This window comes from Xenopus laevis, chromosome 4S (assembly GCF_017654675.1).
Source record: "Xenopus laevis strain J_2021 chromosome 4S, Xenopus_laevis_v10.1, whole genome shotgun sequence".
NCBI classification, from domain to species: Eukaryota; Metazoa; Chordata; class Amphibia; order Anura; family Pipidae; genus Xenopus; species Xenopus laevis.
This window is the reverse complement of record NC_054378.1, coordinates 57,031,793-57,059,664: the sequence shown is the minus strand read 5'-3', so window position 1 is coordinate 57,059,664 and position 27,872 is coordinate 57,031,793. Positions and strand designations below refer to the sequence as shown.

Below are 27,872 nucleotides of genomic sequence, written 5' to 3'. Positions count from 1 at the left end.
TGATTGCTGCGAGCCAACTACCGCAAATGACTAGCTTTGTAACGCAGAGTGAGTGTGTTACGCTGACTCGCCACTCCCACAAGGCGGCTACGTGCGCGTCACTGCGCTTACGTGTAGTCGCGACGCCAGTCTCGCGGGATGAGATTTGCAGCGTTTGGATTTTCTGTAAGACAGGAGGGTAGGACCCGCAGTTAACAGTTTTGCGGCAGGTGTAAGTAGTGATGTGGAACTGCGGGCTGTGTTGGGGGAAATTGGGACTGTCGGGCTGTGTTAGGATAATTGGCTCAGTTAGGCACTGTGTAATGGAAGCAACATGCAAGCGCTAGAACAGCCGCCCTACTTCCCGAATTCTGGAGCTCACTGACAGCTGTGGGCTCGGTAATCCGAGTAAGTGTAGCACTGCCCCCTAAACAGCCACTAGACTCTCCTCACCCTAATGGCGACCCTGTGTCCAACCTTCTTGCTCTGGATGTGTCAGGGTTAGGGTTGTAGTTTCTCCAGCGTTTGTTTCGTTGTGTTATCGGCCTGACGCTTGTGTCCTTTTCACTCGGGCAGATATGAGTTGGACAATATGGTGACATTTAGTTTAGATGGGATCAAATATGATTTACAAGGGGCAAGTGTTTTTTTGCTTTGCAACATCCTGGTTGGTCCATGAATCACAAGAGAGAGAATTTAGTAATAACTGCTAGTATTCATCTCCACTGCCATCCTGGTTGTGGGAGGCTGCCGTGAAGAATTCTAGCAATTATCTGCATATAGGATTGCCACCTTTTCTGGAAAAAAAAAATGCCAGCCTTCTTTTAAATGTCAAAGTCAATAATCCGGTTTATTTACTCTTCCTTCCTTATTTTGGTATCAGGAACCCTTGCATCCATCCAAAGCAATGTAAATATAAATTTATCTTTTTTTCCCTATTAATAACATTGGGATCAACCATCATTTTTACTGACCAGGCCGGTAAACTATCAGCCAGTATGTGTAGTATGCTTGGTCTATTTATCCCTTCCCAGATCACTAAGGCACTTGTAAATGTGCACAGGGTCCCTACCTTAATGCAACACTGACCATTAGCTTTAAAGGAACAATTCAGTGTGAAAATAAAACTGTCTAAATAGATAGCCTGTGCAAAATACAAAATGTTTCTAATATAATTAGTCAGCCAAAAATGTAATCTATAAAGAGTTACTGGATGTCTAACATAACAGAACACTACTTCCTTCTTTGCAGCTCTCTAACTCTGAGTTAGTCAGTGACTTGAAGCGGGGCCACATGGGATATAAGTGTTCAGTGAGTTTGCAATTGATCCTCTGCATTCAGCTCAGATTCAAAAGCAACAGATATGACCCATGTGGCCCCCCCTCAAGTCACTGATTGGTTACTACCTGGCAACCAATCAGTGGAAACCAAGAGGGCTGAAAAGCAGGAAATAGTTCTCTGGCTGTTATGTTAGACATCCAGTCACTCCAGCCTTTATACATTACATTTTTAGAAACATTTTTTATTGTGCACAGCCTATATATTTACATAATTTTTATTTTAACACTGAACAATTCCTTTAGTTGACAGAAATTGACAAAATCCAGCAACAGAAGGTACAGTGGGTCGTGTGGATTGCTAGAGCTAGACAGACCCTACTGTAGTGCAAGAATCCCTACAATGAGATTTTACTTTGTAGGCAAAAAAGCATTTTCTGCTCCAGTTCATTTTGTTTTGTGTGTTTTCCTCTGCATCTGCCTGCCTGGAAAAATCTCAAGAGGTGCCCTCATTACAATGTTATCATGCACATGTTTTTTATTGATAAATTAAGAGGAAAGGAAAGACAATCCTCTCAAGGTCTCTTCTGTTTACTTCTGTTTAGGAGAAAAAAAGACGCCTTTCAAAATCTGAAGTGTACATGTTCTGATTGGTGAAGCATGTGGATGGTAAGGAAGAGATCCCCTTTAATTTACTGCTATGTGAGTAAAATTTCATTAACCACCCTACTGTTACATAATAATAGCTCCTGGAGCATTTATTTTTCTCAGTTTCATCAAAATTTTGCTGCCACAGTAATTCAGACCAATCAACTTGCCTGTCCTACATGGCCTTCAAAAATTCCTGCTAAAAGACACGCAGTTTGCCGAAGACCAGTAATGCCTAGCAACCAATGAGAAGTTTGCTTTTAGATAGGTTCTCGGTAAATGCTGACTGCTGATTGGTTGCTAATGGTCATAAGTACTGCATCAAACTTTACTCCTTATATTCCGCTAACCTCCTTGGCTTACATCCACTGACTGACCTCAACATGGCAAACTGCCTCAAACCTTGACAGTCTGTTGTGCAGTCTGTCGATCAGTCTGGCCAACTTTTAGAAAGTTATGATTGGCAGTTCAGCGCTTATGTAGTTACAATTGCCTCTGGCTTTGAGAACACTGCCGGAAGCTTTCATTAGCAGGTTTAGCCCCAGACGGGCAATCTGGAAGTTCTAGCACATCCTAGAGCAGCGGGTATATGCTGCCATAGAGCAGTATTTTATGTTAAATGGATTGTTCACCTTTAAATGATTTTAAGTGTTATATAGAGAGTGATATTCTGGGACAACTTGCAATTGGTTTTCATTTTTTATTATTTATGTTTGTTTTTGAGTTATTTAGCTTAGTATTCAGCAGTTCTCCGGTTTGATTTGTCTGCAGTCTGGTAGCTAGGTTCCGAATTGCCCTAGCAATCATGCATTCATTTGAAAAAATGAAATATGAATAGGAGAAGCCCTGAATAGAGAAACGAGTAATAAAAAGTAGCAATAACAATACATTTGGAGCCTTATAGAGCTTTTGTTTTTAGATGGGGTCAGTGACCCCCATTTAAAAGTTGGCAAGAGTCAGAGGAAAAAGGGTAATAATTCAAAAATTAATAAGTAATGAAGACCAATTGAAAAATTAAACATTCTATAACGTACAAACATTTAACCTGAAGATGAAGCACCTGTTTAAGTCTACAATGGTCTGTTTTGGCCTTTGCATTTTGCTCTCTGCACACCAGTTGGCACAATCTGGCCCCCAATGGGCCTCACACAACTCTGCCAATGTGCAGGGCTGGGTGGGACCCAACAGCTTACATCTCTGTGGTTTGTTCCCATCAAATAATAGTCATTTTGGCCTCCGTGAAGCAGGTTTTACCACTGTATTTGTGCACCCCAACTTCCATGGCCGTCTGGAGAAATGTTGCCTGCAGAATGTGACTCCTCTCACTCTCATGTGGCTGATGGTTAGAGGCAACCATAGCGTTTGCTGGCCAGCATTTTTAAAACAGAGCCAATAGGTCTTGCGTCACATGAAATATACTTATACATATTTATACTTATAAATATTTACACACACAAATGTGGTGTAGTTGTATTGTTCTTGTTGTCTGTGTAGTACTGCTCCCCATGATATGTATAAATGCACAGAAATTCTGATAGAATTGGGTAATAGGGGTCACCGAACTTATTTATACAGGTATGGAAGCTGTTATCCAGAATGGTTGGGGATTAGGGTTTTCCTGGATAAGGGGTCTTTCTGCAATTTGAATATCCCAACTTTGTCCTGTTTAAACATTATTCAAACCCAATAAGATTGTTTTGCCTCTACTAAGGATTAGTTTTATCTTCGTTGGGATCGAGCATGAGGTACAGTTTTGCTATTACAAAGAATCTATGGGATATAAGACGAATTGTTGAATGAAAACAAACAATAATCCTTTCCACATGAGCTACTGTATTCATTTGTTTATCAATCCTTGCTTTTGTCACAGAAAAATATTGGTTCCACACCAATTCATTATCCACAACGCAGAAAATCTATTAAAGGGGTGGTTCTTCTTTAAGCTACCTTTTAGTGTTTTATAGAATGAACAATTTTAAGTAACTTTTCATTTGGCCTTCATTTAATATTTGCCTTCTTCTGACTTTCAAATTGGGGTCACTTACCCCATCTAAAGAACAGTTGCTCTGAAAAGCTACACATTTATTGTTATGGCTACTTTTTATTACTCATTTTTCTATTCATCTATTTTCTTCTATTCTTCTATTCATATTCCAATCTCTTAATAAAAGCCATGCATGGTTTCTAGGATAACTTGGACCCTAGCAACAAGATTGTTGAAATTGCAAACTGGAAAGCTGTTGCATAAAAAGCAAAATAACTTAAAAAACAAAAATAATGAAAATAGGAACTCTGCAGATTACTAGCTAGCTAGCTTACACTTTCTGGGTTTTTATAAAATATTCTTACATATATTAGCAATTTTGTATTTTGACACATTTATTTTTTAATTGTGAGAAAATGCAGATCTCTCCTGGAATGCTGTTAAACCTGCCCCATAGTGTGCTATACTTGGCTATACTTGGAGCTGGTTGTCAGTGATCCAGGGTGTTGTCAGACTTGACAGTACTCTGCATATCATACATATCTTTTACATTGTTTTGCTTCTACCTTGTTTTTTTATGATATCTTCATACTTGTGTAGCTGTAGGATGAGTAATCCCTAACATGAATGAATCTTTCAAGAAAGTCTTATTTTCTGCACTAGCCTTTCTTGCATTAGGTTTATGCTGAGAACCACTACCAGCCATGTGGCAACCCCTGCTCACTTGCAGCTGCAAACAGTCAAAATATCCTTTTTTGTATATAGTTAAACTCATCTATTCAAATCTATTAACAGAATGCTTTGAACCTGTTTTCTGGACAAGTGATTTTTCCAAAATATGGATACCCACCAAGTAGTAGTGTTTGCCACCAATATGGATTTATTTAGCAAAGTGACCATCATGTACAAGAAACTTTTTATTAAAGAGGAAAAATAAATCATTTGAAAAATTTGAATTATTTGCTTAAAATGGACTCTGTGGGAGATTGCCGTTAAAACAAGTGGCTTATCTGCAGGAGGAATAAAACTGGGGCATCTGAATTGCCATTATTTTCTTTTTAGCCTTTGCTACCCTGACTTGTGCTCTGCAGAGATGAGGCAAGAACTGCTGGCATTGTATTCTTGCTGTCTACTGTATATTTTTTCCCCATAGTGAGTTATAGGTTAAAACGTTTGATATGAGGCATAACAAAAGTGGTATAAAGCTGATACGGGTATGGGAACTATTATCCAGAATGCTCTGGACCTGGGGTTTTCTGAATAACAGATATTTCCATTATTTGGATCTTCATATCCTAAGTTTACTGGAAAATCATGTAAACATTAAATAAACCCAATAGGCTGGTTTTGCCTCCAATAAGGATTGATTATATTTTAGTTGGGATCAAGTACACGGTTCTGTTTTATTATTATTACAGAAAAAAAGGAAATCATTTAAAAGAATTTAGATTATTTGATTATAATGGAGTCTATGGGAGATGGCCTTTCCGTAATTCAAAGCTTTCTGGTTAACGGGCTTCTGGTTAACTGATCCTATACCTGTACCTTTATTGGCTAACTAAGGTGATAATCATAGCAAACTTTCAGAACATTTTAGTTTCTTCTTCAAAACTGATTACCTGTAGTGAGGTAATTACTACTGTCTTATATTTGGGGTATGGAATCCATTCATTATGATGTCCTATAAGACACTTCCTGGCAGGGCCGGACTGGGAGTAAAAAGCAGCCCCGGCAAAAAAATCAAAGCAGCCCACACATAAATGCATGCTTGTTTTTAACTTATATGCACGCATATTTTATACAGTATATGTATATGTTGATATCCTTATCATTTACAGTAGGGGGTACATTATCCCTTATAATACATGAGTGATACTCAGAGTTCCCTGTATAACTCAGCCTGCAGCCTTGTGCCTTTATATGGTCACAGAACCCCTCAGTGACTTCTAATATCCTTATCATTTACAGTAGGGGGTACATTATCCCTTATAATACATAAGTGATACTCAGAGTTCCCTGTATAACTCAGCCTGCAGTCTTGTGCTTTTATATGGTCACAGAACCCCTCAGTGACTTCTAATATCCTTATCATTTACAGTAGGGGGTACATTATCCCTTATAATACATGAGTGATACTCAGAGTTCCCTGTATAACTCAGCCTGCAGCCTTGTGCTTTTATATGGTCACAGAACCCCTCAGTGACTTCTAATATCCTTATCATTTACAGTAGGGGGTACATTATCCCTTATAATAAACGAGTGATACTCAGAGTTCCCTGCAGCCTTGTGTCTTTATATGGTACACTGTAGTGACATTTTTAATTAATGTAATTAAGTGCAAATTCTCAGTCTTCTAAACCAGTATGTGGTGAGGCGATAAAAATTCCCACCGACAAATTCAAAGTTTGTGCAGCCCTGTCCTTCTCTCTCTCTCTCTGCTCGAACTTTACATTAGTGAGTGTCATGCCAGAGAGTGGGGGAGGATGACAGGTTTATGTGAAGCACGTCAAGGGTCAGGGATTCTTTTAAAGATAGTATAATTAGGTGACCCCACAGTGTATGCTGGTGTCAGTGATTAAAGGAGAAGAAAGAAAGAAAAAAAATCTCTAATTATTGCCCATATAATGTAAATATATTTACATAATTTTTTCCTGCAATTTGTGAGTTATTTCTGCCAAGTGTACCTTTGCTGCATGCCATAAAATCTTCTTAGGGCACACGCATGCGCACTTCTTTTCTGTGGAGCACTGATCATGCGCACTACTGCTTAAGCTTTCCACGGTGTAGCACGGATGTTTGGGTCATGTGACTGACAAGCGTCATCGCTGACCTTTCTGCTCCTGCCTGCTGTAGCTCATGCTGTTCCGTTGTTATGGAGATGCCCCAGGAGAAGGGAAGCTTTGAAGCTCCTATACTTGCTCGCTTCATTAGCAATGTAGGAGCTGGTGGACACTGCTAGCACACAACTTTCTCAGCAGTGTTCTGGTCTGTCTGTCTGACTGAGGTCTGTATTAATAAAGCATTTATTTTTTTACAGGGTCTTAGGGAGGCTCATGTGCAGTATCGATGAGGCGCTGGGGGGGGGGGGAAGTGACGCAGCGAGTTTAAAATGGCGGCGGTGGCAAAGTCTCAGATGTGGCCAAAGTTGCTAACAATAGTGTGCGAAAACAATAATTATATCACTCTTTTAAATGCAGCGTTTCAAGAGGGGAGTAATGGTGAAGTGTTTGAGTAAGTTTCTTTATTTAAAATTTCACGCAGGCAAGAGCACCTAGCACCGGATCTAATTAGGCAGGGGCGGCCCACTTGAAAGCAGGGTAGAGCGGCCCCTCGGGCAATTGCCCGAACTGACAGATTACCAGTCCGGGCCTGCTTCCTGGGTCATTTTGGAAGACAGGAGTGCATTAATATCCCTTGGAGAGCTGGATAACCACAACTAGGCAGTCCTACTCTGCATTCAATGTGTTTGCTGCATTCAAACTAGACTGAGTTGCCAGGAAGTTTATTTTAAAGCTTTAGCTGCCTGGCTCCTGGAACAATTTCTCTGTTTGCAACGCTTTGTGCACACATTGGAACCTGCTTCATTTTTGTTTTGCTTTTTCAGTATTTCTTTAAATATCATTCTATAATCCAGGCTACATTACATTGTAGTGTCCTGTACCGCACTGTAGCATAGAGAAATACACATAACCATAAAAGCATTTAAGCTACTCAAGAAAGTTAATATAGTTTCCATTTATCACCCAGCATTGTGCAGTCTGTTAGCCATATTTTTTATATTATCTAGTCTACCCTGCACCTGTGTCTTTAGAAGGAAAGGAGAGAGCACCAGTTGAAGGCCATAACCTATTTAGCAACTGCCATTAGGAATACAGGTTTGGCACCTGTTAAAGCGGTGGTTCACCTTTAAGTTAATTTTGAGTATGTTATAGAACGACCAATTTTAAGCAACTTTTCCATTGGTTTTCATTATTTATTTTTTATAGTTTTATAATGATTTGCCTTTTTCTTCTGACTCAAATGGGCATGGCTGACCCCATCTAAAAAGCAGCTGCTCTGTAAGGCTACAAATGTATTGTTATTGCTACTTTGTATTCCTCATCTTTCTATTAAGGTCCTCTCCTATTCATAATCCAGTCTTATTCAAATAAATTAATGGTTGCTAGGGTAATTTGGACCCTAGCTATCCGATTGCTTAAAATGCAAATTGAAGAGCTGCTGAATAAAAAGGTAAATAACTTAAAAACCACAAATAATAAAAAATTAAAACCAATTGCAGATTGTCTCAGAATATCACACTCTGTATCATACTAAAAGTTAACTCAAAGGTGAACAACCCCTTGTGACCGAGGGTTTTCTGGATAAAGGGTCTTAATGAAATGTTACATAAAGTCTGCTAAAATCATTTAAACCTTGAGCAGAGTTCATTCTGATCTGCAGTACATAAGTGTGAGTAGCAATCCTGCCTTATTACCAAAAGGAACTACCTAGGACAAGTCCACCATGCGTGAAAGTAACTTGCATGGTTTGCTGAACCAATTACATGAAGTGGTGGGAGAAAACATGCTTGCATACTGTATATACACCATTTAAAAATATATTGGCATTTCTATGCACCATTAGTTTCCATACCTCAATCCAACTTTCTGAGGAAGTTGCACTGTGTTTGCTTTGCTGAGCTCCGGGGCTAGACCCTGATTTAGAATATAGGAGATTTTATAGGGAAATCTGTACCTGCTTTAAAAAAAATCCCTCTAAAGTTAGAGAATATTTTCTGGAAATTAGTGAAGTGACATTTGGTGGTAAAACTGGCAATTCAATTGTATTGTTTGCGTTAGATATTTTCCTATACCCATGCCTCTAAAGCATGTTTGTATGTTCCCATAACTTCTACATGTGAAATGTTAACTGTGCTTTATAGCATGTCAGTCTAAATAACGGAGGCTAAATACAGTGAAACCTGTTTGTGGTCCGACTAATGTATACCGGTATGGGACCTGTTATCCAGAATGCTCGGGACCTAGGGTTTTCCAGGTAAAGGATCTTTCTGTAATTTGGATCTTCATACCTTTAATCTACTGGAAAATAATGTAAACATTACATAAACCCAATAGGCTGGTTTTGCCTCCAATAACGATTAATTATATCTTTGTTTGGATTAAGTACAAGGTATTGTTTTATTATTACAGAGAAAAAGGAATCATTTTAAAAAAAAAAAGTGGATTATTTAGATAAAATGGAGTCTATGGGAGATGGCCTTTCCGTAATTCGCTGCTTTCTGGATAACGGGTTTCCGGATAACGGATCTATGGGATGCATAATGTTTTTCCATGATTTTACACCATTTGTTACTGGTCCCCTGAAAAACATAAAATGAGAATCCTACTATACATATTTTATGTTATGAGCTTTCAGTACTTCAGCTTTTGAGCAGTTGTCTGACTCAAACAACCCTGTAATATAGGAGCTGCTGCATTCCCTGTCTGCATTTTCAACCAGGTATGGATCACAGAGCAAGCCCTGCTGCATTTGAAGCCGTCCTATTCACAGCTCTCTTTGTATCCTACTATGATTGAGGCCAGTTTTATTCTCATTTGGAGCAAATAAATGCTCATATTGCCTTACATTTTGAATTCTAATAAGTTTATTCTGGTTCTGATCGTAAGTACATGTGTAAAATTTCAATCATTTTATTTGGTCAATTTTTAAGAATCTTATATTCTTACAGCTTTAACAGTTTTATATGTCTCTCTAGCATATTCTGCAGACATTCAGACTTTAAACGCGTCCAAAACTGTGTGGAGAATTCTCATTTTGGTGCATTCCTGACACACCCAGCAGAACAGATACTTCCAGCTCACATGCCGTTCCCAAAATCTTGTTGCAGACACGAACATGTCTGCTGGGATGGAATGTTTATGTATTTGTTCTGTGTGTCTTGCTGGACTTTATTTACTGTAGTGCCCTGTCATTTTTGTTTTCCTGTTTATTTCCCATTGTCCTCTTGTCACTTGGGAATGAACTAAACAGCTGCAGATTTTGCAGATCCGATTGCCTGTTTGTTTTATTGCCTGTTTGTTTATTGAAATATATTTGTACCTTTCTGAGCTGTTTTATATTCAAGCAGATATTCAAGGTCCCTGTGACCTAGGCATTGTCAAGGTTTTTCCCTGTCTCCATTTAAAATTGTATCTGTAGAAGTTGTATCATGGCTTGTTAAAGGAAAGGAATAGTTACGTTTATTGTTTATTTTAAGCAAAAAAAATCTCAATTCGCACTCTCTAGATTAATATCAATTCATTGAATTTTATTCAAATTATAGATTAATATCAACTCATTGAATTTTATTTAAATTATAGATTAATATGAATTCATTGTATTTAAATAAAATTCAAAGGAATTAAATTAATCTCGAGAGTGCAAATTGAGATTTTGTTGTTTAAAGGAGAAGGGAAGGTACAGAAGCATTTTATTGTCAATAGATTAGCCACAATAGTATAAACTAACACTATTCATTCTGTAGAATACTTTACCGTACCTGAGTAAACGGCTCTAGAAGTCCTTCTGTTTGTTTAGGATAGCAGTTGCCATATTCACTTGGTGTGACATCACATCCGACCGAGATTCCCTGCTCAGTCATAGCTCTGGGCTCAGATTACAGCAGGGAGGGGAGGAGAAAACTGAGCATGCTCAAGCCCTAGCCCTGGAGGTTTAAGATGAAAACAAAGTCTGATACAAAAGCCCATGTGTACACAATAGAGGGAAATAAATGTAGTGTTTCTTTTGACAGAGGACTCAGAGCAGCATTACTTTGAAGGTTTACTGGTGTATTTATATAGACTTTTCTGATAAAGCTTACTTACTTTTAGCCTTTCCTTCTCCTTTAAAACAATTGTCATTTTCAGTCTCACGCAGCACCAGCTATTGCTGACTAAATAGATTATCATTAAAGCAACAGTGTGCACAGCCATTCTTAAATAAATACATTTAGGCTAAGGGCACACCTGGAGATTCGGGAAGATTTAGTCACCCGGCGACTAATCGCCTCTTCTTTGGGGGCACAAATTTCCCCAAACTGCTTCCCCGTGTCTTCCGTCTGCTTCAATGAAAAAATGCCTGCGCCAGTGCACTCGCAGCGCTTCGATTTCTGAAGTCGCCGGAAGGAAACCTAATTTAATTGAATACCACATATCTATCATTACAAAGATTTGATTTTTAAATGTGTTTAAAATGGGAAGGTTAGTTAATTTTACAAAGCAATTACAAGTGGTATCACTAACAACTGAGTAAATACAGAAATAGTGCATGTTTCACAGATAATTAGATTTTGCCATATATTCAGTAAGAACGAGGGTAAAGCAATTTTTAAAAGTTTCATATTTTCCAGTGAGTACCTTATTGATTATCTTATGGAATAAAACAAACCACAATATAGAAATATAGTTTTTATAAGAACTAAAAGCCTCTTGTTTTAAGGAATTCTGCCTGCACTGTTCTCCAGCATGGAAAGTCTCAGCTGTCACGGCCTGTAATGACATTCTTGTAGAGTTTAAACTACAAATGACATCTCCTAGCTGGCCCTAAAATAAGAGCTTTGAGTCAATAATGTTGTTGTAAGTTAGTGACGATTCAGTACTGGAATGAACTACATGAACGATTGCTGCCAGAGGTATCAGGAGTGATGCATCTTGGGACGGTAAATCTCCTGTTAACTAGAGATGCACCAAATCCAGGATTCTGTTTGGGATTCGGCCTTTTTCAGCAGGATTTGGATTCAGCCAAATCCTTGTGCCTGGCTGAACCGAATCCTAATTTGCATATATATGCAAATTAGGATTTGGTGTATCTTTTGCAAAGGATTCGGGGGTTTGCCCGAATCCAAAATAGTGCATTGGGTGCATCCCTACTATTAACATAAGTGTACAGTACATAAAATAATGTACTCTCACAGAAAAAACACTTTATCAGTGTGACTAAATCTCTCATGTACCAGAGGTAAAGGAAGTTAACACACTCCCTAACTATTATATATATTTTTTAGATTTCCTCTAAACCAGATTTTCTAGTCTGAATAATAAGGCTTTCACATTCTTGTAGTGCTCATGTTAATACCATTAGGAAAAGGTTGTGTTGTAGGTAAAATAATGATCAGGATTTCCCAATTGCCAAATGTTTTCATTATTTCTCAGGGCACAATCGGTCTAAACATTAAGGATTAGTAGACCTTGAATTTTTGTTTCATTATACAGGAATGGGACCTGTTATATAGAATGCTCGGGACATGGGGTTTTCTGGATAATCGATCTTTCTCTAATTTGGACCTTAAGTCTACCAGAAAATCATGTAAACATTAAATAAACCCAATTTTGCTTCCAATAAGGAGGCTTAATTATATCTTAGTTGGAATCAAGTATTACAGAGACAAAGGAAATAATTTTTAAATATTTGGATTATATGACTATAATGTAGTCCATGGGAGACGGCCTTTCCGTAATTTGGAACTTTCTATATAATGGCTTTCCAGATAACGGATCCCATACCTCTATTGGCAAATTGCATTCCACAAATTCTCTTCTGGGTATGTGCTTATCTTGCTAGTTACAGATTTTTAGTCAGGGCCAGAACTAGGGGCAGGCAGAAGAGGCACGTGCCTAATTTGCATAGTTTAAGGGGCACCGAACCTCTTTTACCACCTTCCCCTAGTTTGGGCCCTTTTGTTGCCCACCATGGCAGTTCTTTTACACGCACCAGTGAAAATATACTCTTCTGTGCGTACACACTTGCTAGAGGTAGGCAACGTTACCTGCGGGTTGCTTAGGGCACTCCCCGGCTTGGCCCGGCACTGTTTTTAGATAATGGCTACTTGTGTTTTACAGTGACGCAAGATTGGATCTCAAATGATGAACCCTTTCTGGAACATGCCATCTGCTTCTGTTCGCAAGGTAGGTGTGTGTATATAAGTATGGGATCTCTTATCCAGAATGCTTATAACCTCAGGTATTCTGGATAAGGGGTCTTTCAGTCATTTGGATTGCCATACCTTAAGTCTCCCTAAAAAAAATATTCAAACAATTAAACCCAATAGGATTATTTTGCCTACATGTATTTATATCTTTGTTGGTGCCAAGTGCAAGGTAGTTTTATTACAACGAGGAAAAGGAAATCTTATTAAATATTTAGAATCATTTGATTAAAATAAAGTCTATGGCAGGCAAACTTTTTCTAATATGGCACTATATGAATAACTGATTTCCAGATAACAGATCTGATACCTATATAATATATGTTTTTAATGTTATGTTGTTTAATGTAAACCAAAAGAAAAAGTAATTTTTTTTAATGTCACTGTTTTCCGCAACAACCTTTTTTGACATAAGATTTGTACACTGTTCTGGAAGTAATCTGGCACCTTCTTCCAGGCAGTGTTGTTCATCTTGGTCAGATAGCACTTTAACATCCATTTTATGAAAAACTATTCCACGGATTCTTGGCTGGATTGAGATCAGGGCTTTGACTAAGCAATTGTAGGGCATTTCATTTTTCGTTCTTTGCTTTGGAATTGTATTTGCAGTGTTTCCTGCTTTTTGCACCATCACTTTTTTATTTTTTTTAGCAAGATACCCAAAAAATTTTACATTAAAGGGATACTGTCATGGGAAAAAATTTTTTTTCAAAATGAATCAGTTAATAGTGCTGCTCCAGCAGAATTCTGCACTGAAATCCATTTCTCAAAAGAGAAAACTGATTTTTTTTATATTCAATTTTGAAATCTGACATGGGGCTAGACATTTTGTCAATTTCCCAGCTGCCCCAAGTCATGTGACTTGTGCTCTGATAAACTTCAATCACTCTTTACTGCTGTACTGCAAGTTGGAGTGATATCACACTCCTCCCTTTTCTCCCCCAGCAGCCAAACAAAAGAACAATGGGAAGGTAACCAGATAACAGCTCCCTAACACAAGATAACAGCTGCCTGGTAGATCTAAGAACAACACTCAATAGTAAAAACCCATGTCCCACTGAGACACATTCAGTTACATTGAGAAGGAAAAACAGCAGCCTGCCAGAAAGCATTTCTCTCCTAAAGTGCAGGCACAAGTCACATGACCAGGGGCAGCTGGGAAATTGACAAAATGTCTAGCCCCATGTCAGATTTCAAAATTGAATATAAACAAATCTGTTTGCTCTTTTGAGAAATGGATTACAGTGCAGAATTGTGGTGGAGCAGCAATATTAACTGATTCATTTTGAAAAAAATTATTTCCCATGACAGTATCCCTTTAATGCCACATGACTGGATGGGGATTATCTACTAAAATCCAAAAATTTCCTCGACTTCGACTAAAATCTCATCCCCCTTTTTTTTTTAACCGTATCTATTAATAAATAGGGATGGGCGAATTTGACCCATTTTGTTTCGCCAAAAATTCGCTGCAGGCAAAATGTCGCTGACGCCTATTTAAGTCAAAAAAATACCGGGAAACCACAAATTCTTTGGATTACTGTACGAAACCCAGCACAGATCATGATATCTTCCAATTGTAAATGGGACACTGAATGACCTGACTGGGTGAAGCTGGCCATACATGTACCAATAATACTGTATCATTTTACGTACATGTATGACAGCCTGACAGTCCTGAAGTGCAAAGCTTGTTTTTCTGGGGTTGGCAATGTTTGAAAATCCATGATGTGAATACAATATGGTGCATTGGTGGTTTAGGAAGAGAACAGGAGCAGCTGCTGCTTACCAAGCACACTGGAACAATAGAAAGGCTGACACGCTGTCTAATAATGCTTCCGAGCAGAGAAACTTCTCTTTGTGTTAGGAGCTGTGATGGGTCTGCAGCAGCATTTTAGACCAGCAATTGTTTACATTTTTTTTGTCAAAACCACATTTTAATGCCATGGGTGTTTATATGTAGTTAGAATACACTACAAGTAAAGTAATTAATTCTATCCATCACTACCAGAGATCTGACAATGATGAGAAGATTGCGACAGCAGACCAAAAGATAAGCCCGGCCCGTTCATCTTCTGCCAAGAAACAGCTTCCTTCTATACCCAAGAATGCAGTTCCTATCACAAAGCCCATATCCCCGCCCCTATCCGTACAGTCCACTAATGGGACCCACGCATCCTATGGTCCTTTTTATCTGGAGTACTCCCTTCTAGCAGAATTGTAAGTTTGCTACCTATCTTGTTGCATTTTTTAGCATTACCTTTGCTTATCAAGATCAATGTTAACTACAGAATATGGGTGACTAGAGAACAAAACATGCCTTTTCAGTCAAAAGTACTGAAAATATGATAACCGCAGAATGTTGTTGGGGTTTTTTTTTGTTTTTTTGCTAGATTTAGATTTGAATTCATCAGATCTTGCAGAATCGAACTCTAATTTGTACTGCAATGGATAACAGAAAGCATAGCATAGCAATGTTATATATTTATGTACTTGTTTGATATTTATTATTGTATTAATCCAAACCTTTATGAACACACTATTGAACACTTCTGATATGAACATATACAGGTATGGGATCTGTTCTCCAGAATGCTTCAGATCTTTTTGTAATTTGGATCTTCATACATTAAGTCTACTAGAAAATCATATAAACATTAAAGGAGAAGGAAAGCTACCGAAGCAGTTTATGACCAATAGATAAGCCACGATAGTAAGCTAGAACACTATATTTATTCTGAAGAATTCTTTACCATACTGGAGTAAACAGCTCTAGAAGCTCTCTCTCTGTTTGTTTAAGATAACAGCTGCCATGTTAGCTTGGTGTGACATCACTTCCTGCCTGAGTACCTCCCTGCTCACTTGTAGCTCTGGGTTCAGATTACAACAGGGAGGTGGGGGGGGGGAGGAGCAGAGGGAAAGAGGAGCAAACTGAGCATGCTCAAGCCCTAGCCCTGGAGGTTTCTGCAGAAAACAGGAAGTCTGATACAGAAGTCCATGTGAACACAATAGAAGGAAAGAAATGCTGTGTTTCTTTTGACAGAGGACTCAGAGCAGCATTACTTTGAGGGTTTACTGATAAAGCTTACTTAATTTTAGCCTTTCCTTCTCCTTTAAATAAACCCAATAGGCTTTTGCTTCCAATAAGTTTTAATTATATCTTAGTTTGGATCAAATACAAGGTACTGTTTTATTATTACAGAGAAAAAGGAAATGATTTGTAAAATTTGAATTATTTGATTATTAAGGAGTCTATGAGAGACAACCTTGCCCTAATTCAGAACTTTCTGGATAACAGTTTTCCACATAATGGATCCCATACCTGTACAGGTAAACGTGCATCTATGTCCACTTCAGATCATTGCCAAATTTGAATACTGCTTTATTTCTGATTTTAACTGGCCTTTGTATATTATATATATTTTTTTTATTTCCACAGCACATTGGTGGTAAAACAGAAGTTGCCTGGTGTTTATGTGCAGCCTTCATATAGCTCAGCATTAAGTAAGATTTTTTTTACGTTATCGGTAGGGCAATGATATTTGTCTGTATTAACTCTTTAAATTAATCAACCTTAATTGCATAGACCTACAGCACTAGCCTGTTCAACATCTGTGGAAACACTCTATTGAATGGACTCTGCTTATCAGTGCAGCTGCTATCATTTTTAATTACAGAGGAGGTTATAGGATGAGGGGATGTTATGATTCTTGCCAAATTCATTTGCTCAAACACTCCTTGTGTCACTGGGAATAACCAAAGCTGCTGGTTGCTGCAATTGACCCAGTATGAAGTATAGTGAAATTATTGGTTTGCTTCTAAAATTAGAATTGGTCAATATCCCTAAGTGCTCTTACTCACGAGCGTTTTTACCTGCGCTCCCCTGCGTTCCGTTTTTCGGCTTTCAGCCGCAGGGGAGCGCAGGAATAGACGCATGTCATTATTTCAAATGGGGCTGTACTCACACAGGCGCATGTAGGCGCAGAACGCAGGTTGAGACGCAACATGCTGCATTTTTCCTGCGTTCGGCGCCTACATGCGCCTGTGTGAGTACAGCCCCATTTGAAATAATGAAATGCGTCTATTCCTGCGCTCCCCTGCGGCTGAACGCCGAAAAACGGAACGCAGGGGAGCGCAGGTAAAAACGCTCGTGAGTAAGAGCCCTTAAGAACAATGATAGTTTTCTAAATTCACATAGGTGGCTAGGTCACTCAGAGGGGACTGTTTTGATGAGGCAACTGTTCCCTAGTGCTTTATATAATTGTGAATTGAACCACTCTATTAGGGAACAAATTCAAATGCATCAATCAATTTGCATTGCTTAACTGCATTGCTTACTTAATGTCAGGATGAGGAAGGCATTTACTTCCTAATGGGGAAATACAATAAATGCATTAGAAATAAGAATATTACATTTTGCAGGGTAATCTTCCCCAAAAATGCTCCCACAAGGAATAACTTTCCTCATTGGTAACATTGTCCCACTATCTACTTTTATTGCATTCCTTATTCCTATTCCCCGTGTGGATAGATGCAGCTTTGGACCATAATATACTTAGACATACTTAAAAAGAGTGAGAACAATACCCTGACTACCAGGGAATTTTGGTTTCCCAATTAATATTGAACCAAATTGTATAACCTTTATGAAACCAATTTATCTGTTCTCCTGGTAGTCATAGGGCCACTATCAAACATTGCATGAAACCATCGTATAGATAAGACCACACATGATGTTTTATTTGAACATCCTTAAAGGGGATGTAAAGGCAGAAAAAATACAATCCCATTTTTACTTTCTTTAATGAAAAATAAATTTTAATTTTTACAAGAAACTTGACTGTATGCAGTGAAATCCCCCCTTCGTTTTACTTGCTCTGACAGCTGCAGATAGGAAACTTCAGTCAGTCCCTAACCGCTCTGCAGGGAAACAATCATACTTTCAAAACGGCCCCCACCTTACTTCCCTGACCTCGAGCAGCTTTGTTTGTTTCCCTGTAAAGCAGCCAGCGATCATGTAGGGATTTGTATCTACAGACCCAGTGCAATCTGTAAATTCTGATTATTAATCAGTCTTGCTGAATCGGCTTCTATGGCAGATATTATTTGACTTGTGCTGTTTTGATCATTTATGATGATCCCTAAGCTTAACCTCCCAACTTAAGCCCAGACCCCACTGAGCATGTGTGTAGTGGTATTGCAAAGATGTTTAACAAAGTTATAAGATGACATCCCCCTGTGCCAACTTTGAAAGCATAAGTCATTTGTTTAATTAGGCTTCTGGTGCAGTAAGTTCATGTTTATATTTAATATACAAAATACAGCATTTCTAACATTATTCTATTTTAGACTTTAGTTCCCCTTTAAAAAAGTACTCCCCTTTCCCATAAAAAGATGGAACAGGAGATACAAAGAGACCCCTCTCCACTATTAACAATGTGCTATTAATTATCCAAGCATCATTTTTAAACCACAGTACTGAATTCAAACGTTCCAAAGAATAATAAAGCAGGATTTGAATCAACCACAGTGTTCAGTTATACCAGTATCAAATGGTTTTAGAATAGGTAACATTGCTAGACCACTGTGCTGGGCTGTACAGCATCCAAGTAATCTTCTAGTTCAACAATGCATACACAGGAAATGCATCCCAGAATATAAATGCTTTTAAAAACTTAGTCACTTATGTCTAATGGTCAGTATAGCTCCTATAAGGAAGTTTATTTAATCATATTTATCCATCATAGAATTGTATAAATAAATAACATCCACATTTCCACTGCATAACCAGCACATAGTCATACCATATCAATAAGGCAAATTATATAAAATAAGAAACATTAATATGCAAAGACTAATTATAGAACCCATTCTGCAGCAGTTCAGACAGCTTAGTGTTAATAAGGTGTCTGTTCCTGATGCAAGATATGGTACTTAAATACAGAGTTCTCTATATAACTGGGCCCCATGCCTGATATGTAATGTTATAAAGGCTGGAGTGACTGGATGTGTAACATAATAGCCAGAACACTACTTCCTGCTTTTCAGCTCTCTAACTCTTGAGTTAGTCAGTGACTTGAAGGGGGGCCACATAGGACATAACTGTTGCTTTTGAGTCTGAGCTGAATGCTAAGGATCAATTGCAAACTCACTGAACAGTATATGTGACCCCCCCCTTAAAGTAGTTGACTGTAGTAGTTAGAGAGCTGAAAAGCAGGAAGTGGTGTTCTGGCTATTATGTTACACATCCACGCAATCCAGCCTTTATACATTACATTTTTGACTAACTATATTAAACATTTTTTATTTTGTGCAGCCTATCTATTTACCCAGTTTTTATTTTTACTCTCAACTGTTCCTTTAATAAAGTTGAAAAAAAAATTGTCTGGCCCAATGGCAATAGTTAATTAATAGTTTTGCTGGCCTCCAGATGTAACATTTCTGTAAAAACCAATATTTCTATCGTTTGTCCTTTTTACAGTGTGGTTTGGCGTAATATTTATAAGACACGGACTTTACCAGGATGGTGTATTTAAATTCACAGTTTATATTCCTGATAACTACCCTGATGGCGAATGTCCGGTAAGTAGAGGTTTTTAAGCTTTCAGCACACAAAACTCTTAAATTCCTCCTTCCCCCCCCCCCCAACTAAAGGTGCCCTAAGGTGCTACATTCTTCACTGCAGCACTCTGAAGAACCTAACTATTTGAATAAGTACTATTTATTCTATGTGTTCTGATTGATATGTGCTTCTTTTCTGTTTCAGCGGCTCGTATTTGATATCCCAGTGTTCCATCCATTAGTTGATCCAATTTCGGGAGAGCTGGATGTTAAACGCGCATTTACAAAATGGAGGTGAGTTTGACGATAACTTCATCCAGTCACTCATCTCAAACAACCTGACTTGCTGCACCCTCTCCCAAATCTTCTTTTCCCCACACTCATATTGCCGTGGTAAGTGTGTTTTTCACTTAATGAAAATGATGTGTAGCATTTCTGTGTAAGGATCAGTAGAGATTAAAGGACCAGTAACACTAATTGTTTTCAAGTTCAAAATCCACTCTACCCATTTCAACCTGCAGATCTATCTCTCAGGAATGGTACTATGATTAATGCTTAATAAGCTGAATAAAAAGCTAAATAACTCAAAAACCACAAATAATAGATAATAGAAATCCAATTGCAAATTGTTTTAGAATATCACTCTCTGCATCATACTAAAAGTTAAAGGGATACTGTCATGGGACAAAATGTTTTTTTCAAAATGCATCAGTTAATAGTGCTGCCCCAGCAGAATTCTGCACTGAAATCCATTTCTCAAAAGAGCAGATTTTTTTTATATTTAATTTTGAAATCTGACATGGGGCTAGAAATATTGTCAGTTTCCCAGCTGCCCCCAGTTATGTGACTTTGATAAACTTCAGTCACTCTTTTCTGCTTTACTGCAAGTTGAAGTGATATCACCCTCTCCCTTTCCCCCCCAGCAGCTTAACAGAACAATGGGAAGATAACTAGATAGAAGCTCCCTAACACAAGATAACAGCTGCCTGGTAGATCTAAGAACAGCACTCAGTAGTAAAATCCAGGTCCCACAGCAACACATTCAGTTACATTGAGTAGGAGAAACAACAGCCTGCCAGAAAGCAGTTCCATCCTAATGTGCTGGCTCTTTCTGAAAGCACATGACCAGGCAAAATGAGAGATGGCTGCCTACACACCAATATTACAACTAAAAAAAATACACTTGCTGGTTCAGGAATTAAATGTTATATTGTAGAGTGAATTATTTGCAGTGTAAACAGTGTGATTTAGAAATAAAAACTACATCATAAAAATCATGACAGAATCCCTTCAACTCAAAGATGAACAACCCTCAGAATGGTGAAAAACAAGTCATGTCTCTCAGTCAATGTGGCTTATGGAAGAGTAGGGGCTGGCTGGAAAGGTAACTATTAAAAATATGAATATCAGTAAAGTCTAACTTCAGGATCTGATCTCTTGCTGCCAGTCAGTTGCACCTTGCTTTTTAGGGCAATGGCACATGAGCAGTCTGCCGCTGCCACCCAGTTCAAAACAGAGGTGGTCAAAAAGCCCCAGTCCACTCCTGCTCTTACAAGCACTGAAGTACATGGAGTAATAACAAACAGACCTCCACAAAAAAACATTCAAGAAAGTATTTTGGCAATCTGAACAAAGCACCTCTCCATGCATCTGTATAAACATACCTTTCCTTTCCCCCAGTTGAAGGATTTGTGATTAGGAGCAGCTCATTATACAGAAGCTTCTCAGTAGATCTTTCATTTGTTTTGATTGTGTCCATACAGGCAGGAAATAGAATGCAAGTTTACTTTTCGGGTCTGGTTTAGCACAAGAAATAAAACCACCGATATGCAAAAAGCAATGTTCAGCACTAGACCTAATGAGTGAACTAATGTTTAAAAAGAAAAAGTCCTGTCCGTTTAAATAGTTTGAGATTACTATGTGTTGGTGATGTGGCGGGTCGAGAAAACCTCGACCCACAACCGACCTTAACTCCATGTGCCCGCCCCGTTGTGATGTCACGAAAGGGCCTGTGCAAGTATATAAAAAGGCATGCGCAGAAGCAGGGTAGAAGAAGGCTGCTGGCGGGAGAATGGAGGCTAAAGGTCAGTGCGAACCCACCCGAGGACGTACTGCAGAATCGTCCCGCACCTCACTATTATGTGTGTCTGTCTGTACTACTCTCCTATAGAAAAGTTAACAATGTGAGTCCTTCACCCACAGTTACCTTTACAACAGCATTCTAGGTATTAAATTGTTCAATTTAACTCTTATTTAGCACCAGTAGGATAGATAAATCTGCTTACACATATATACACACACCTGAATGAACACATATCCAGACTCATTTAGCTGAGCTGAAGATGTACGAGACTTTTGTTTATATTTGTTTTATTGCATTGTTTTGGGAAGTACCACATTATAATTCCTGTTTCCATTTCCTCCCCAGGAGAAACCATAATCACATATGGCAAGTGCTGATGTATGCACGCAGAATATTCTACAAAATAGACACTACCAGTCCACTGAATCCAGAAGCTGCTGTATTGTAAGAACTCTATTCACTTACATGACTTGCTTTCTTTCTGTACATGTTAAAAAATGGCCAGTGACTCAGATGGACAGAGGCCCAGGTTGAACTCGTAAAACCTAAAAATAAATACAACATTCCTTTGTAGTAGAATCGAAACAGGTACTTTTAGTTTGCTGAATGGTACGTTCGCGGTACAGGTATGGGACCTGTTATCCAGAATGCTCGGGACCTGGGGTTTTCCGGATAACGGATCTTTCCATAATTTGTATCTTCATACCTTAAGTCTACTAGAGAATCATGTAAACATTAAATACAGTAAATCCTATAATCTGGTTTTGATTCCAACAAGGATAAATTATATAATAGTTTGGATCAAGTACAAGCGACTGTTTTATTATTACAGAGAAAAAGTGAATCCTTTTTGAAAATTTGGATTATTTTATTATAATACACAAAAGCCATGAATATCTTGCAAATTATATCCTTATAAACGGTGAGTAGTGATGTCATTTCTGTCACATGACTCCCTGAATCTTGAGTATGATAATAAATAAAGTACTCCAAGAAATAACTGAATCTTAAACAGCTCCAAGCAGTATTTTTAAACTGCAATGTGTTTATTAGCAGTGATGGAACACAACATGCTTTGGGCAGAGCTGCCTTCTTGATATAATTAAACAATATTATTTACACTTCAGCAGAATCTTTATTTAGGAGGGGCCAGTTTCCTATTGGGATATGAATATGCCAATATAAATATGGGATATTTAGTCCATGTGTGGTTATCTGTGCTGTTCTGTAGGTTAGTGGTGATAAGCAGTAGGAACACATTTATGCATTGGGGTATTTATTCTGCTTTCTGTCTGTTATCAAGATATGAGAAGGATGTTCAGCTGTTCAAGAGCAAGGTGGTAGACAGTGTAAAACTATGCAACAGTCACTTGTTTGACAAGCCTAAAATAGAGGATCCCTACGCAATTATGTAAGTATTAACCAGTTTTGTAGGAAAGCAGTTTGTCACCTTTTATTGTCATTTAATATGTCTTTGTACAGTCTTATCTTGTCCTTTAATGTACACTGAAATACCACTTGAAGAAGAAGAAGAAGAACCCATTGTAGCGTAGTGCAATTTCAGGCATCCGTATAGAGAGTGTTGGTTTTTTTTTTTTTTTTTTTTTTTGGTGTCTAAAAATGTATGTTTATGTAACTTTTAAATAAAAGAGGCCACTTTTTTGGGCCAGTTCTTTTGTCTCCATACTAAACATGTGACAGGATCATGCTTGCACTGATTATAATTAGGTGCCAAACGTGTTTCACTGCACACCCAGGCATTAGCACTCCAAGCATTAAATGATTTAAGTGGCTTGCGTCAGGCATCTGTAAACATAGGGAGTTCCCTAGAGCAGAGCTTGACTCAGAGCTTGATAATCCTGTCTGTATGTTTTAGATTTGTGATGCTCTCTTGTTTTTGATGGACCTGCTCTGTTTATTTTTTGTTCATGGCTATGCTGCTTAAAGGAGAAGCAAACCCTAAAGTTAAAAAAAAAAAACCCTACCCTACATAGACCCCTGGCAAATGCCCCTAACTGTTTACTTACCCCTCCGTGCAGATTCTGTCCAGCGGCGTTCACGGGCGTATCTATGTAGGGTAGGGTTTTTTTTTAACTTCTCTTTTAACTTAAAGGGTTTAGTTCTCCTTTAAAGGAACAGTAACACCAAAAAAATGAAAATGTTCTAAATAAATTAACATATAATATACTGTTAGCATGCACTGGTAAAACTGGTGTATTTGCTTCAAAAACACTACTATAGTTTATATAAACAAGCTGCTGTGTAGCCATGGGGGCAGCCATTCAAACACAAAGATAACCGGTCTTATCTGTTATCTGCTGTGTATCCTGGGCCTTTTCTCCTTTTTCAGCTTTGAATGGCTGCCCCCATGTCTACACAACAGCTTGTTTATAAACACACGAGTTTTACCAGTGCAGCACATTATATTAGTTTCATTACTTTAAAAAGCCTAAGTTTTTAAACAATGTTGAACCAAACATTGAATGTAGGGCTGCAAACCGATTTGCTTCCAACATGCAGGAAAGTGAAATGGCCAATAACTGGTACAGCAAATTGTTCCAGCTGTCAGGCCAGGGCTAGGGTTGCCACTTGGCTACTAACTTTTAGTAAATTTGTAATTCGCCCTGTTTGCTAAATTTATCACTCTGACATGTCTATTTTTGGCCTGAAGGTCACCAAAGAAGTGGATCTTTCACCAATATACACACCTTGAGGTAGGGGATACTGGGCTTAACCAGATTGTTGGACTCTAAAAAATGCAGGTGGTTTGAGCAGGAGCTGCATGACGAGCCGATACAGTCCTCGCTCCGACAGGATTTCTAAACCTGTCCCAATAGGTATCTGCCAGATGTCGGTTGGGGAAGCCCATTAAAGGACCCCATGCACAGACCAATAAGAGTCTGTTAGTAGGTTTTATGAGCTTGTGTATGGCCACCTTAAGAGAATTGTTAGATTGAAGGAGCTCACAAATAAAACGTATTCATATCTCAAATTGTATAATTTGTGAAAATGCTTTATGAAACATCTTTTCATTTTAGAATTGCAGTGTCTGTTCCTCTACAGGCTTTATCCTTTAACGCTGTGTTTAAATGTTGTCACATGGTATAATGAAGACAAAGCACACCTATGTTTGAGGAATTCCTCATAGAAAATTGTATTGTTTTTTGTAGTTTTGCCATTTGTTTATTTTTTTTTATGTGTGTGTTTGTATTTTTTTTTTCCAGTTTCTCTCCCTGGAACCCAGTACTGCACGATGATGCCAGAGAAAGAATGTTGGCACAAAAAGTATGCGCCTGAATGTGTCGCCTTTCCCATACACTGGATTATCACTGTACAAGTCTCACTCTTTATGTTGAAAGGAGAAAAATATATTAGGACATACATTTAATGTGTGATATTCTTCTGGTTTCAGCTTAGCGACTATTGATTTGCTACATAGAAGGGCAGAAACGGGTGGATATAGAGACTCATGTTGGAATTATACATTTCCTGGACTGTTCACTCCAATGATTGCTCTGTTTAACTCCTGAAAGAAATTACAGGGGAACTCCACACAAACATAACTTAAGCTTTTTGAAAAGTAAACATAATTTCAAGCAACTTTGCAATATTCATCAATTTAAAAATATGCAGACTTTTCATGATTTTTAATGGTTTCTGACAGTTCCCTAAGCCTAGCCCCCTGCTGTCCTGCTGATCTGTCTGACTACTTTGCTGAGCTGGCTGACTACTGTTACTTTGTATCAACAGCCATCTGTCCTCAGCCTGCATCCTCCAAATCCCACAATTCCCTGCACACATGATTTCAATAAGGAACGGAACATCACAGTGCAATGCATTGTGGGTTATGTAGTTCCTGCATGCTGTCTGTAAGCTGTGGAGAAGTTTTTACAATTTGTAACATCAGTGTTTAGTCCCTCCTTCCTTGCCAGGATTTTAAATGATGCAGAAAGAAAAGAACTGTTAAAACAGCTGGATTGTAGCATAGAGAATGGCATTTATTCATACTTTTTGAAGAAACAAGTAAATGTGATGGGTTTATTAGGGTATATTTGTGTTATGTGGGCCTCTTTATCAAATTTTGGTTTGGAAGCTTGAGTTCCCTTTTAATTTTAAAGAGCATTCTGCTAATGCCAAATAGATACTTTAAGGTTTCATGCTGAGAATATGAACAATAACTTGGATAAAATATTCCCAAATAGCGTCAATCATTTGAAAAGCATATCCTGTTGTTTATTGGTTAGTGACCTGTATCACACTGATACATGAACACCTGATTCATGTACCTTATACTTTAAAATATAAAAAGTAACCTCCGAATTCTATGTATCAGTGGCTTCTATTGTCCTTCTAATTTGTGGGTGTGGGGGGCAGAAAGTTAATGTTTACCACTAGGAAGTGTGTTTTAATTAGGGATGCACCAAATACAGGATTTGGCTTTTTTTCAGCAGAATTCAGACAAATCCTTGTGCCTGGCCAAACAAAATTTTAATTTTAATTTTAATATGTAAATTATGGGCTGGGAGGCAAATCACATGACTTTTTGTCACAAAACAAGGAAGTAAAAAAATTTTTTTTTACATTTTCCTTTCCCAAATCTTTCGTGAAGGTTTCGGGGATTCGGCCGAATCCCAAAAAGTGGATTCAGTGCATCCCTAGTTTTCATTTTATCATAATCCGTTCAAAATTCCATACTGATTGATTCTGAATTAATTTGCTCATCAGTATCCCCCTCTTCATGCAGGAATCCGAGTTTAATGGACAGTTAGGTCTAATACTTCACTGGGTGGTGCCCTTTGCCTAGAAGATTTAGCTAGGATTTGGTTTGGAGTTGGTAATTTGGAAAGACTGGTCAGAATGAATTCCAGTTCATAATCTAAGATAAGGGACCCCATACTGATGTTCTAGGCTAAGGGCAGGCCAAGACTGGGCATTCTGGCAATGAACTGTGCTGGCCAACATGCCTAGCACTAAATGGGCTAAAGTTAAAGGAACAAGTATCATTGGAGGTGAGAGTAAAAAGGTTTGAGAATAAAACAGAGATGTTCCACCTTTTGGTAGAACACCTAAACTGTACCTAAACCACATTCTCCCATCTGAAACCATCAACCGTTTTCCTCTGAGAGTAAAAAATATCTTTCTGGCTCCAAAGTAGGGTTTGAAGTAGTTTATTACATGACTTTTCACAAACCTCAATTCCATTAAACATTTTTTTTTTTTAAGAAAGGCAATTCCAACTCTTCATTGTTTAGTCTTCTCATTCCCGGTCTTGTCAGGTAGCATTGTTGTATGTTAATGTCACCTTCTAGGAGCCTTCCTACCAGACTGAGATGTGGGTTGTAAATATAGTGAATGAGGAATAACCCTACCCCAGGACACACTGACAAGGAGTTTTTGTTTGAATGTGTGTTATCTGTACATTAATGCATGAAGAATACACTGACACATGCTTCTCATTTTTCCTAGAAGAAGTCAGAAGAACAAAGCAGAGGTCTCCATGTCTCTGGCCTGTCTTGGGTGAAGCCTGGCTCTGTTTTACCCTTCAGCAAAGAGGAGAATTCATTGCAGACCTAGTGATCTCGGGAACAGTAGCCCAGCAGTTATGGGCTTAGTTAATGACTAGTACTGGCACTTACTTTATGGTGGAGCGAGTACCTCGCAGACTCTCAAGATTTGGCTTTTTTTCCCCCCATAAAGTTGGATTTTTACCATGAATTTGCATTTTAACGCCTGAAAATGTAGGATTTTTTTGTTTTTGATTTTAAAATTCCTTTACTGATGATGCAACGCTTCCATACATCAGACATGTCGAAAAGCGAGTTATTTTAGTAGCGGAGCATGGCCACTCTCCTTCCCTCATACTACTATTGTAGTGTCGTGTTTGGCTTCGCTTGTGACTTCTGCGCTAGGAAGCCCGTGTGACTGACGCAATCAAAAGACGCTAAATCAGAGGCGGGGCCGGGAGTACAAAGGAAAGTGGAGAAGCTATGCTCATTATACACTAAATAAGATCTGTAGTATTTAACAGTTTTAAATGTTTTTTTTTTTTTTTTGTAAATATGGTTAGTATAAATAATTTGTATATATCTTGTTTGATAATTCCACATCTCGCACTTTGTGGGGAATCGGGGAGGTTATGGTTTTGAAACTGTGTTCTTAAGATACTCTGGCACTTTTACCCCTGTAGGGAACCACTGTTAAACTCTACAGTTGGTAAGTGTTAAAGGAGCAGACACGCTATTTTTTTTGTCACTGAAGCACCCATCAGTCTTAATAGAAAACAAACATTGATAAACTATTTTTTTTTTTTAATGATCACTTCCTCCAAACTGTGTTTTTTATTTGGTCACAGCTAATAAAATGACTCCACTGACCATA

The 27,872-nt window shown here is 38.2% G+C and overlaps 1 protein-coding gene across 8 annotated transcripts; it reads left to right on the top strand.

The window, feature by feature from the left end:
* Positions 1–59: 59 nt before the first annotated feature.
* aktip.S (AKT interacting protein S homeolog) lies at positions 60–27,872 on the top strand. Of its 8 annotated transcripts, none has more exons than XM_018259686.2 (11): positions 60–211; positions 1,862–1,925; positions 12,765–12,830; positions 14,862–15,070; positions 16,290–16,354; positions 19,332–19,432; positions 19,617–19,705; positions 21,840–21,938; positions 22,798–22,905; positions 24,719–24,779; positions 26,964–27,872. In XM_018259686.2, the coding sequence occupies exons 3-11, from the start codon at positions 12,786–12,788 to the stop codon at positions 27,066–27,068; spliced, it is 882 nt and encodes a 293-aa protein (XP_018115175.1). In that variant the 5' UTR covers positions 60–211; positions 1,862–1,925; positions 12,765–12,785; the 3' UTR covers positions 27,069–27,872.

Excerpts from the sequence above, each read along its gene's own strand:
- aktip.S (XM_018259682.2), top strand. The coding sequence starts at position 12,786 with ATGATGAACCCTTTCTGGAACATGCCATCTGCTTCTGTTCGCAAG. Across the intron at positions 19,433-19,616 it reads ACCCTGATGGCGAATGTCCG|CGGCTCGTATTTGATATCCC; the intron begins GTAAGTAGAGGT and ends TTTCTGTTTCAG. Across the intron at positions 24,780-26,960 it reads AAAGAATGTTGGCACAAAAA|AAGAAGTCAGAAGAACAAAG; the intron begins GTATGCGCCTGA and ends CATTTTTCCTAG.